Below are 12,313 nucleotides of genomic sequence, written 5' to 3'. Positions count from 1 at the left end.
CCATGACTTGTGACATTGGACCAGCTCTGATTGGAACAATCTTCTTGCTGTTCTTCTTGTGTGGATAAAGTCCTGTGAGTGTACATATAGTCAGTGCAACTAGTCTGGGTAAACATTGGTTAGCTATTCAATAGTCCATTGCTTAGGGATAGAAGCCCTTCTCGGAGCCTGTTGGCCTGAGACCGGATGCTCTTGTACCGCTTGCCAGATGGTAGCAGAGAGAACAGTCCATGACTTGGGTGGCTGAAGTCGCAATTTTTCGGGCCTTCCTCTGACTCCGCTTGATATAGAGGTCCTGGATGGTGGGGAGCTCCGCCCCAGTGATGTACTGGGTCGTCCGTACCACCCACTGTAGTGCTTTGCAGTCGAGGGTGGTGCAGTTGCCGTACCAGGCGGTGATGCAGCCAGTCAAGATGCTCTCGATGGTGCAGCTGTAGAACCTCTTGAGGATCTGAGGGCCTATGAAAAATCACTTCAGCCTCCTGAGGGAGAAGAGGCACTGTTGTGCCCTCTTCACGACTGTGCAGATGTGTATGTGGACCATGTTAAGTCCTTAGTGATGTGGACACCAAGGAACTTGAAGCTTTCAACCCGCTCCACTACAGCCCCCCTGTTTCCTGTAGTCCACGATCAGCTCCTTGGTCTTGCTGACATTGAGGGAGAGACTGTTGTCCTGGCACAACACTGCAAGGTCCCTGACCTCCTCCCTGTAGGTTGTCTCATCGCTGTCTGTGATCAGGTCTACCACCGTTGTGTCGTCAGCAAACTTAATGATGGTGTTGGAGTCGTGCGTGGCCACGCTGTCGTACGTCTGTATGTACTCATGTACAGTATGTTTTTCTTGAATAGTGGAACATTGTTATGGATTTAAATCAACAACTGTTTATGTCAAGTGGAAGACGAAGATATGTAAAGGTAAGAGGTGATCTCAGTATATTTCACTTTTCAAACTTGAGGACTGGAGAGAATGAAGACGAGATGTTTGTATCTGTGATCCTAAAAAAAATAAAATGTATCTGATGAATATACAGTATGGTGGAAATGATGTAAATATGATTGTTTTCTATTTTTATTGCAGGAAATGACAGAGTCCAGAGTTCATAGTACTCTTTTAATTAATTATTAGCTTTTCTTACACATATTTTTGACAACAATACTAAACCAATAATGTAAAGTCAAATGAGTTTGAGGTTTAATGTCTCTTTATGTGTAACTGTGTCATTGGATGAAATCTGTTTGGAATGAGGAGTTGAAGCTGAGTTTGTGTCTGTGAGAAACAGCTCTACTCCTCCACAGTGACTTCTCCCTCCAAACTCTTTGCAATTCCTTCTGCATCATAGATTCCCACTGATAGTAGTATTCATGTTGTACTTCTTCTTTTTCTAATTTTCTTTAAATAAATATGTCTACATGGGATTGTAGGTGTGTTGTATTTTATAATTGACATTATCCTTGTCATTATATGTCTATTGTAGCTTTTAATTGAGCTGTGTTTATGAGGAGAGTATTTGTGAATATGGAAATATAAATAAACCAGAAATGTTTCTCCTGAACAGATTAATTTAAATGAATCACCACTGAAGATGATACGGACGCTGATGTTGGTGAAGATGTCACCCTGTCCTGTCACCTCTCACCTGAGACCAGTGCTGTTCTCATGACGATCAAATCAAATCAAGTGTTATTGCGGGTGTAGCAAAATGCTTGTGCTTCTAGCTCCGACAGTGCAGTAATATCTAACAAGTAATATCTAACAATTTCACAACATATACCCAACACACACAAATCTAGTAAGGAATGGAATTTAAGAATATATACATATATGGACAAGCAATGACAGAGCGGCATGGACTAAGAGACAGTAGAATATTATAGAATATAATACAGTATATACATATGAGATGAGTAGTGCAAGATATGTAAACATTATTAAAGTGACTAGTGTTCCATTTCTTAAAGTGGCCAGTGATTTCAATAGGCAGCAGCAGCCTCTAATGTGCTAGTGATGGCTATTTAACAGTCTGATGGCCTTGAGAAAGAAGCTGTTTTTCATTCTCTCGGTCCCAGCTTTGATGCACCTGTACTGACCTCGCCTTCTGGATGATAGCGGGGTGAACAGGCAGTGGCTCGGGTGATTGATGTCCTTGATGATCTTTTTGGCCTTCCTGTGACATCGGGTGCTGTAGGTGTCTTGGAGGGTGGGTAGTTTGCCCCCGGTAATGTGTTCGGCAGACCACACCATCGTACCAGGCGGTGATACAGCCCGACCGGATGCTCTCAATTATGCATCTGTAAAAGTTTGTGAGGGTTTTAGGTGACAAGCCACATTTCTTCAGCCTCCTGAGGTTGAAGAGGCTCTGTTGCGCCTTCTCCACCACACTGTCTGCGTGGGTGGACCATTTCAGTTTGTCAGTGATGTGTACGCCAAGGAACTTGAAGCTTTCCACCTTCTCCACTGCGGTCCCGTCAATGTGGATAGGGGGGTGCACCCTCTGCTGTTTCCTGAAGTCCACGATCATCTCCTTTGTTTTGTTGACGTTGAGTGAGCGGTTATTTTCCTGGCACCACACTCCCAGAGCCCTCACCTCCTCCCTGTAGGCGGTCTCGTCATTGTTCGTAATCAAGCCTACTACTGTTGTGTCGTCTGCAAACTTGATGATTGAGTTGGAGGCGTACTTGGCCACGCAGTCATGGATGAACAGGGAGTACAGGAGGTGGCTGAGCACACACCCTTTATTGGCCCAGAAATGGGCCAATAAAAACATGCTGTTAATTAACCTAATGAAGCTAACCAGATCCCATTGGTGCCCACAGTCCCTATATGAGAGAGGATTGAATTATTGGAGTAGTCTGATGCACTGTATCTTGCATTCAAGTGATGTAGTCTACCACACATAACTCACCTCTGTTTTACACCATTAGTTCAGCCTCAGAGTATTTACTACGTGAGACCAAGGGGGTCAAGCTGAAGAGGGAGGAATCAGCTGGTGAGCTTGGTAAGTGTGCGAGTCTGGAGGAGAGAAGATTCATATAAATCATGTTCCCAGAACCAATCAGTTTGATCGACGAATTCATGAATGATAATCAATACATCAGTTAATGATCAACCATTAACTGATTTATTGATTGTCATTCATTAATTAGTCTGTTAAACTGAATAATATCGATAATGTTCTCTTATGGTTGATTTTATAATGGTTGATAATCTCAGATGACGGTTGACGTCAGAGAGGCTGGATGAGTAAAACAAATTCTGAAAGGTTTTTGTATTGATGTGATGAATGCATGGATGATTGAATTAATCTGTTTGGCAAATCAATCAGAAATCAATAACTCAAAATTGGTAATTAGATATCAAGGTGGAGAACAAAACTAGTGGAGAGAATATACATTTTGATCATCAAATTAAAATGATTAATCATCCATAATTCTGTATTTTCCATAGGTGGGAGGAATGGAAAAACAACTAGAGGAAAAAGTCAACAAGAGGAGATGAGAAAGACATTGAGTGAATCTAAAAAGGAGCTACAGGAGAGTAACAAGCAACTACAAGACAAGGAGAAACAAATCAAATTACTACTGGATTGGATACCAGTAAAGAAAACAACAGAACTTGGTAAGATGGAACTATTCAGCTATGTATCAAAATTGCAACAATTCTTATGTTAAATTATATGCACGCTTTTCCAGTCATGCTGCCTGATGTTTTGTCTCCTGATTTTGATCTCTGATTTTGACTGACTTACACCCCCAAACAGTTCTGGGTCTTAAGTGGTTTGTGTTGTGTTACAGTAGGAGAAGAGAGTTCAGACAGACCCCACACTCCCACTGAGGAGGAGAAACAGCATGGGGTGGAATCCTCCACTCAGTGAGTTAAGTTTCTTACCCTGGGTTTTACATTATGTTTTTAAAGTGGTCCAACCTACGGAGAGTGAGTGTGTTGAGCAGTGCTCTGTGTTGGTCAGTGCTGTGTTGAGCAGTGCGCTCTGTGTTGGTCAGTGCTGTGTGTTGTGTTTCAGTGAAAGGAGAGAGCAGCAGTCCAGACTCCCCAGTGTCTCCCAGTGTCTGAGCTGAGACTGGTTCTGCTGGGGAGGACTGCGGCTGGGAGGAGTGCAGCAGGAAACATCATCCTGGGCAGAGGGGAGTTTGGGGCCCAGGCCAGCCCCTCTGCAGTGACCCAGAGGAGTAAGAGGAGAGATGGGGACATGTGTGGGAGACGGCTGGTGTTGGTGGACACTCCAGGCTGGTTCTGCCATGAACTCTCTGGAGTAGATGAGACAGAATGTGGGACTCTTCGCTGTCTGTATGCCCCAAAACCCCCGCCTTCCATCCTGGTCATACCAGTGGAGCTCCCCAAGGGCTGCTAGAGAGAATGGAGGAGACTTTTGCGGAGGGTTGTTGAGGACACACTGATTCTATTCACCCATGCTGACGGCCTGAAAGAGCAGAGCACTCATGTCCTCAACATTAAGGATAGTGCCCATGGCCCTCAGGTCTCAGATCTGCTGGAGCAGGTAAAGATGGTGGCATGAAACAGAGAGTGTTTCTACAGCAGTCAGACCTAACAGGAGGCAGAGGCCAAGGTCAGCGAGATGGAGGGAATAATACAGAAAAGATAGAGGGGTGAGGAAAGAGAGATGACACAGAAGCTTGAGAAGGAGCTGCAGAACTATCTGAAGAAAGATGGAGTAATCCAGAAGCTCAAGGGAGATATCACAATACTTTGAGAACTAATAACTGAATTGGATACAGTTGAAATAAGTGTTGAGGAAGAAAAGAAAGAGATAGTGATGAAGGATGGAGAGATGGAGCGTCTGAAACAGAACTTGAAAGAGCCCAGCGAAGCTCACTTCGTGTTGGAGGAGAGACTGGTGTGAGAAGGGAGAGGTCAGAGGGCACTGATAGGAGTGTTGGGCTGGGTCAGGAGAAACTCATTAAGTTGGCTTCTCCACAATCTGATGTGATTCACCATCGCAGTCCATGTCTAGAACCAGATCAGATCTACTGTCCACTGGTGGTGCATGTCATGCTGAAAGCAGGTCCGAATAAATGTCTGGTCCTGTCCACTGTGTCTAGAGAAGGAAGGGGGGAAGGTTCTGTAAAGATTTTGATGAGACTTAGGCCGGAATTCCAAACCAACGTAGATTAGCGACCTTGCACTGGAATGGATTTTTAGAATGAGAGAACCACATTGTATTCACCTCACAAGATTTATATTTCTTGAATAAATCAAAGTATCGTATGTTTCATGTTTAAACTTTAATTATAAAACGTTAAGGTTCATGTAGGTTTATGCTCTACAACATTCGGAGAGTACGACCCTGCCTTACACAGGAAGCGGCACAGGTCCTAATCCAGGCACTTGTCATCTCCCGTCTGGATTACTGCAACTCGCTGTTGGCTGGGCTCCCTGCCTGTGCCATTAAACCCCTACAACTTATCCAGAATGCCGCAGCCCGTCTGGTGTTCAACCTTCCCAAGTTCTCTCACGTCACCCCGCTCCTCCGCACACTCCACTGGCTTCCAGTTGAAGCTCGCATCTGCTACAAGACCATGGTGCTTGCCTACGGAGCTGTGAGGGGAACGGCACCTCTGTACCTTCAGGCTCTGATCAGTCCCTACACCCAAACGAGGGCATTGCGTTCATCCACCTCTGGCCTGCTGGCTCCCCTACCTCTGCGGAAGCATAGTTCCCACTCAGCCCAGTCAAAACTGTTCGCTGCTCTGGCACCCCAATGGTGGAACAAGCTCCCTCACGACGCCAGGACAGCGGAGTCACTCACCACCTTCCGGAGACATTTGAAACCCCACCTCTTTAAGGAATACCTGGGATAGGATAAAGTAATCCTTCTACCCCCCCTTACCCCAACCCAAAAACAAAAAAAACTTTGTAAAGTGGTGATCCCACTGGCTATAAGGTGAATGCACCTATTTGTAAGTCGCTCTGGATAAGAGCGTCTGCTAAATGACGTAAATGTAAATGTAAATGTTAAGTTTGGATCCTGCATGCTGATTGGTTGATAGCTGTTAGTTATTCATGATGATCCACAGGTAATGCCTGTTAACAGTTACATTTTAATTATCAATACGCATCCACTGTCCCACAGCCCAGCCAGGAAATTCATAAACTTGATCTGAAATGGGGAAAAAAAAAATCTAGTGACCACAACGGAAATAAGTCTGACATTATTGTGCAATACGGTCACCTTGATTTTTTTTTTATGTACTGTGTATATGTGTATTTTTATTTGAATCAATCAATCAATACATTATTTCTCCAAGCTTCTAACACCATAGGAAACTCATCCCAATCACAATACAACCAGCATGATTTTGTGATAAAAATTTATTTAGTAATGGTGAGTAACTACACTTGTAGTGTTCTCATTACATGTAATCTGCAGTTCGTCAAAATGATACATTTATAAAAAATTTAGAAATATAATCTACATACATCTAATACAAAACAAATCTAGGTGTGATAATTCACTGGTCTGTTTAGTATTGCAAATTTGTAATATCGTGGACACGTGCTTGCAAGGAAGATCTCAAAACTGATGCTCAAATATGATAACATGACTCTGTGCTTAAATAATAATAATAAAATAAAAAAATCATTCTTAAAAGAGCCCAGGGTAATTGCAAATAATGCTGATAACACAAACACACCAGTCACTTTGGGCTTGTTTGGTTAAGGAAGAAAAATGTAGATAACTTGAAGGAAATCAAATACCTTTAAATAAATGGATAAAGCACAAACAGCTGGAATGTGGTTAATGTCAAGGTAATGTTATAAATATTAACATCTGAAATAACAGATAAGTAGAAAAGAAAGAAAGTGCACAAACATAGCAAAAGGTCATCAAGCCCATTTTCGCCCCCATTTCTGAGTGTGTCGGAGAAGGTGAGTGTCTTAGCAACGCAGCTATTAAGGTCATTCCACGAAATGAGTGTCTTTTGCATCCCTTTGATATTTTAAGTAGAGATTGTACACAAATATTGCCCTTTAAAATAGACCACATGCAAAATGAGATCAATCTGATTTGTAGCCCTTTCCACTCGTACCAGTTTACGGGCTGAAAATTGCAGATTTGGGCACGACAGTAACATGCTATACATGACGTCAGAGCACTGGCTCTGCGCTTCACAGCGCTGTATGAGTTTTGACTGAAAGCCGTTCTGAACATAAGTACCTCACGCGACAAGAAGTTGCCCCCATCTCTCCCGCTAAACGGGCAACTTTTGTTCTATTTTTGTTGTCTGAGTGAGGCAAATGCTGTAAATTAAGAGGACTCTATATATTTTGAAAGATGAGACGTTGAAGATGATAATAAATATTGCTTTGATGTCATACAAGCAAGCCAAACACCCATGAGTCCAAATGTGCACTTCACGTTTCCATTTCATAAAACTCATGTCATATACAGTGTCAACATTTATGATCACTGTGTTTGATGTACAGTTACAAGATGACATGGCGTCATACCCTTGGTTGTTCTGAACAGAATGAGCCTGTTTGTTTATTGTGAGAAAAATTTGCCGTGGCGCACGCACCTAAATGCACTCATGACTCCTTTCTATGCGCACCAAAATGATCTGTTTCCCTGAATTGCATTGTGAAAGCCTAACACTGTAATATCATATGTTGTAACTTAGCTAGTCATGTTGGCAATAGAACAGGCTTTCAAATGATGCCCACCTGACCCAGATTGCGATTTATAATGGACAGTTTTTGGAATCCGTAAACAACAACAGTAATTGTGTGAGGGCGGGGATGCAGGGTTGTGTTCCAAACAAAACAACTACAAGTGTGCTTGCTCTAGTTCCTCAACAGCACAGCTAGGAGATCTAAAAAAAACACCTTATAGTTGAAGACTCTTTTAGTCATAAAAGTGCATTACAATTTCTTAGGAACAGTGCACACTTTGGAGAGGTGTGAGGCCACCAGTTAGTCCTCTCACTCCATCCCCTGCCATTTTGTTTTCTTATGTTGCACCTACCCCACATTTTCCAGGAATATTCTTATCATGTTACTGAATGTATCCAGAGTATTTTCAGATTTTGTTATCAACAAATGTGACGAAAAGTACATTAAATGTAAAATGCACATAAAATCAACAGTGTAATGTTTGGATTCAGTCTTGTGTCAGATGAATTGTTGTGTCCTCATCTTTGACCTAATATTTTCGCCATAATCTCGAAACTGTTCCCTTTCCATCGCTACCATGGTTATTACATTTACATTACATTTTAGTTATGCATATGCTTTTCATATTTCTTCTGTAGGAAACATTTCAATTTAGCCCTATCCATACAGGCCAATGTAAAGGGTTAATATGAATAAAAGACTTGCTAAAGTGCCAAAATTCTGCATGTTGTCCCTCTGTGACTGCTAGAAAATGTTTACCCCACTTAATCCCAACATTTATCCAAGTTTTCACCATCATTGTAAAGCCGTAGTTATTTTCTTTGCTTTGACAAAGTCATTTCTGATTATTATTTTTAATTTCATGTGATTAGTGATTCATTTGAAGTAAAAAAAGAAATAAAAAAGTCCCTCATTTTAAGGTCAACCCTGTTACGTGAACTGAACTCTCGTTTTAATATGGTGAAACTATTCCTTTTTAAATAGTTTTTTCAAAAGAAACATTGAACATCTAATAGTCAAATCATAGTGTAAAAGCAGGTGAGCTGGTTCTACTCTTTTTGGACATTTTCTGGTGTTTTGTGGTGGAAAACGGAGTGGTTCGAGAATAACCCATCAACCCTGTTACCCATAGATAGACAGGCTAGAAATGTTTTAACAATTAAAATTTTTTTTGTGAAGCTTGCATTCAATTGCCCCTCCCTGTTGCACACAACAAGCTTCCATTCCCCGTCACAAGGAAATGTATAGATGATTTAAGAAGAAATCGTCAACCCTGTTACGGTCAACCCTGTTACGGTCAACCCTGTTACTGACTATACATTTTTATTTAACCTCTTAAGATGGGAAAACATGTTTTTTATTATGTGTTCTGACAGAATGTAAAAATTAGGTGAAATAAAACGTTTTTTAAAAGTTTTTTTTTAAGCTACACTACTCAAAAGGCACCTAATTGGTGGAACGACCCATTAAAAAAGAGATTAAAGGCTAAAAACAGGGGATATCATCTGTTCGTCTTGTACCAGTCATACCGCTCATTCCTCCTCCTCCTCCTCCTCCTCCTCCTCCGCCATCACCTCCACCAGGAGTTCGGCTGTGCATGTGGCCTCGCCCAGGCTGTTGACAGCCTTGACAGTGTATTTGGCATCGTCGTCGCCGTTCACTTCCGAGATCACCAGGCTGCAGTTGCCCTCCTCGTCATAATCGATCTGGAAGTGGCGCGTCTCTTTGATCGGCTGTTCGTCTTTGTACCACACCACCTCTGGATCAGGGTAGCCTGGGAAAACACAAACAATCTTTATACTGTAGATGTGTCTCAAATGTCACCCCCTATTCCCTGTATAGTGCACTACTTTTGACCCAGGCCCATGGGGCTCTGGTCAAACGTAGTGCACTATATAGGGAATAGAGTGCCATTTGGGATGCAAGGTGTGTCTCATTGGGTAGTCATAGGATGTAGGTGGTATTAGAAATACAAATGGGATGAAACAGATGACCTTGTTGTCGTTAATCCTGGTTTACTGACCTACGTCTATGGACAACCATTGAGAGCAAAGCTTACACTATGTGTGCTATGGACCCGTGCTAAGGACTGTTCAACGCTGGTCTGACCAATTGGAATCCAAACTTCAAGATTGTTTTGATCACGCGGACTGGGATATGTTCCGGGTAGCTTGCGAAAATAATTTAGATGAATTCACTTTAACGGTGACTGAGTTTATCAGGAAGTGTATAGGTGATGTTGTGCCAACTGTGACTCTTAAAACCTACCCTAACCAGAAACCGTGGATAGATGGCAGCATTCGCGCAAAACTGAAAGCGTGAACCACCGCATTTAAACATGGCAAGGTGACTGGGAATATGGCAGAATACAAACAGTGTAGCTACGCACTCCGCAAGGCATCCCAAGCCGGGTCCTCAGAGCATGCGCAGATCAGCTGGCTGGTGTGTTTACCGACATATTCAATCTCTCCCTTTCCCAGTCTGCTGTTCCCACATGCTTCAAGATGGCCACCATTGTTCCTGTACCCAAGAAAGCAAAGGTAACTGAACTAAATGACTATCACCCCGTAGCACTCACCTCTGTCATCATGAAGTGCTTTGAGAGACTAGTCAATGATCATATCACCTCTACCTTACCTGTCACCCTAGACCCACTTAAATTTGCTTACCGCCCCAATAGATCCACAGACGATGCAATCGCCATCACACTGCACACTGCCCTATCCCATCTGGACAAGAGGAATACCCATGTAAGAATGCTGTTCATTGACTATAGCTCAGCATTCAACACCATAGTACCCTCCAAGCTCATCATTAAGCTTGAGGCCCTGGGTCTGAACTCCGCCCTGTGCAACTGGGTCCTGGACTTCCTGACGGACCGCCCCCAGGTGGTGAAGGTAGGAAACAACATCTCCACTTCGCTGATACTCAACACTGGGGCCCCACAAGGATGCATGCTCAGCCCCCTCCTGTACTCCCTGTTCACCCATGACTGCGTGGCCAAGTACGCCTCCAACTCAATCATCAAGTTTGCAGACGACACAACAGTAGAAGGCTTGATTACCAACAATGACGAGACCGCCTACAGGGAGGAGGTGAGGGCTCTGGGAGTGTGGTGCCAGGAAAATAACCTCTCACTCAACGTCAACAAAACAAAGGAGATTATCGTGGACTTCAGGTAACACCAGAGGGTGCACCCCCCTATCCACATCGACGGGACTGCAGTGGAGAATGTGGAAAGCTTCAAGTTCCTTGGCGTACACATCACTGACAAACTGAAATGGTCCACCCACGCAGACAGTGTGGTGAAGAAGGTGCAACAGAGCCTCTTCAACCTCAGGAGGCTGAAGAAATTTGGCTTGGCACCTAAAACCCTCACACATTTTTACAGATGCACAATTGAGAGCATCCTGTCGGGCTATATCACCGCCTGGTACGGCAATTGCACCGCCCGCAACCACAGGGCTCTCCAGAGGGTGGTGCGGTCTGCCGAACGCATTACCGGGGGCAAACTACCCGCCCTCCAAGACACCTACATCACCCGATGTCACAGGAAGGCCAAAAAGGAAGGCCGCTATCATCCAGAAGGCGAGGTCAGTACAGATGCATCAAAGCTGGGACAGAGAGAATGAAAAATAGCTTCTATTTCAAGGCCATCAGACTGTTAAATAGCCATCACTAGCACATTAGAGGCTGCTGTTGCCTATTGAAATCACTGGCCACTTTAAGAAATGGAACACTAGTCACTTTAATAATGTTTACATATCTTGCACTACTCATCTCATATGTATATACTGTACTCTATTCTATAATATTCTACTGTATTTTAGTCCATGCCGCTCTGTCATTGCTTGTCCATATATGTATATATTCCTAAATTCCATTCCTTACTAGATTTGTGTGTATAGGGTATATGTTGTGAAATTGTTAGATATTACTTGTTAGATATTACTGCACTGTCGGAGCTAGAAGCACAAGCATTTCGCTACACCCGCAATAACATCTGTGTGGTCCTCTGTAGCTCAGCTGGTAGAGTACGGCGCTTGTAACGCCAGGGTAGTGGGTTCGATCCCTGGGACCACCCATACACAAAAATGTATGCACGCATGACTGTAAGTCGCTTTGGATAAAAGCATCTGCTAAATGGCATATTAATAATAATAATAATAATATCTGCTAAACACGTGTATGTGACAAATACAATGATTTGATTTGCTAAAAATATATTGTCCTATTGTTTGGTTGATGGACTTCATGGCAGATGAATGGATTCAACACTTGTGACGTACGTATACGTAAATTAGGAGATTGTGATGTATGTAAATGAAGAGGTTGTGAGACATTACCCTCGATCTTGCAGTCAAATCTGGCTGCGCTCCCCTCCACCACCTCCACATCCTTGATGACTGAGCTGAAGGTGGGCTTGACCTGGGTTTTCTCCTCATACTCTAGGCATTCAAGGAACTGGTTGTCCTCTATGAAACATGCGACAATGGGGGAAAACAAAATGACACATTGATTTTGCCTCAAGTTGAACTTAAAGTTGCACTATGCAGAAATCGCTCGGCCATTTCCTGGTTGCTAAAACTCTAATAGTTTGCCTAATTTCAGTTTATGTGACAAAATAAGCTAGTGTAGTGTAGAGAATCATTGTACCATCCAAAC

At 43.0% G+C, this 12,313-nt stretch overlaps 1 protein-coding gene across 5 annotated transcripts in view; it reads right to left on the bottom strand.

The window, feature by feature from the left end:
- Positions 1-6,328: 6,328 nt before the first annotated feature.
- The window catches only part of LOC311144135 (myosin light chain kinase, smooth muscle-like), a 107,440-nt gene continuing 101,455 nt past the window's right edge, over positions 6,329-12,313 (bottom strand). For all 5 annotated transcript variants that reach the window (XM_084180123.1, XM_084180122.1, XM_084180124.1 and 2 more), the window contains 2 exons: positions 11,995-12,123; positions 6,329-9,422 (listed from right to left, as the gene is read on the bottom strand). In XM_084180123.1, the coding sequence (XP_084036249.1) occupies positions 9,181-9,422; positions 11,995-12,123 (371 nt within the window). In that variant the 3' untranslated portion in view covers positions 6,329-9,180. The remainder of the gene's footprint in view (positions 9,423-11,994; positions 12,124-12,313) is intronic.

This window comes from Coregonus lavaretus, assembly GCF_964263955.1.
Source record: "Coregonus lavaretus genome assembly, chromosome: 16".
NCBI lineage: Eukaryota > Metazoa > Chordata > Actinopteri > Salmoniformes > Salmonidae > Coregonus > Coregonus lavaretus.
The sequence above is the reverse complement of the archived record's forward strand: the minus strand, read 5'-3'. Positions and strand labels throughout refer to the sequence as shown.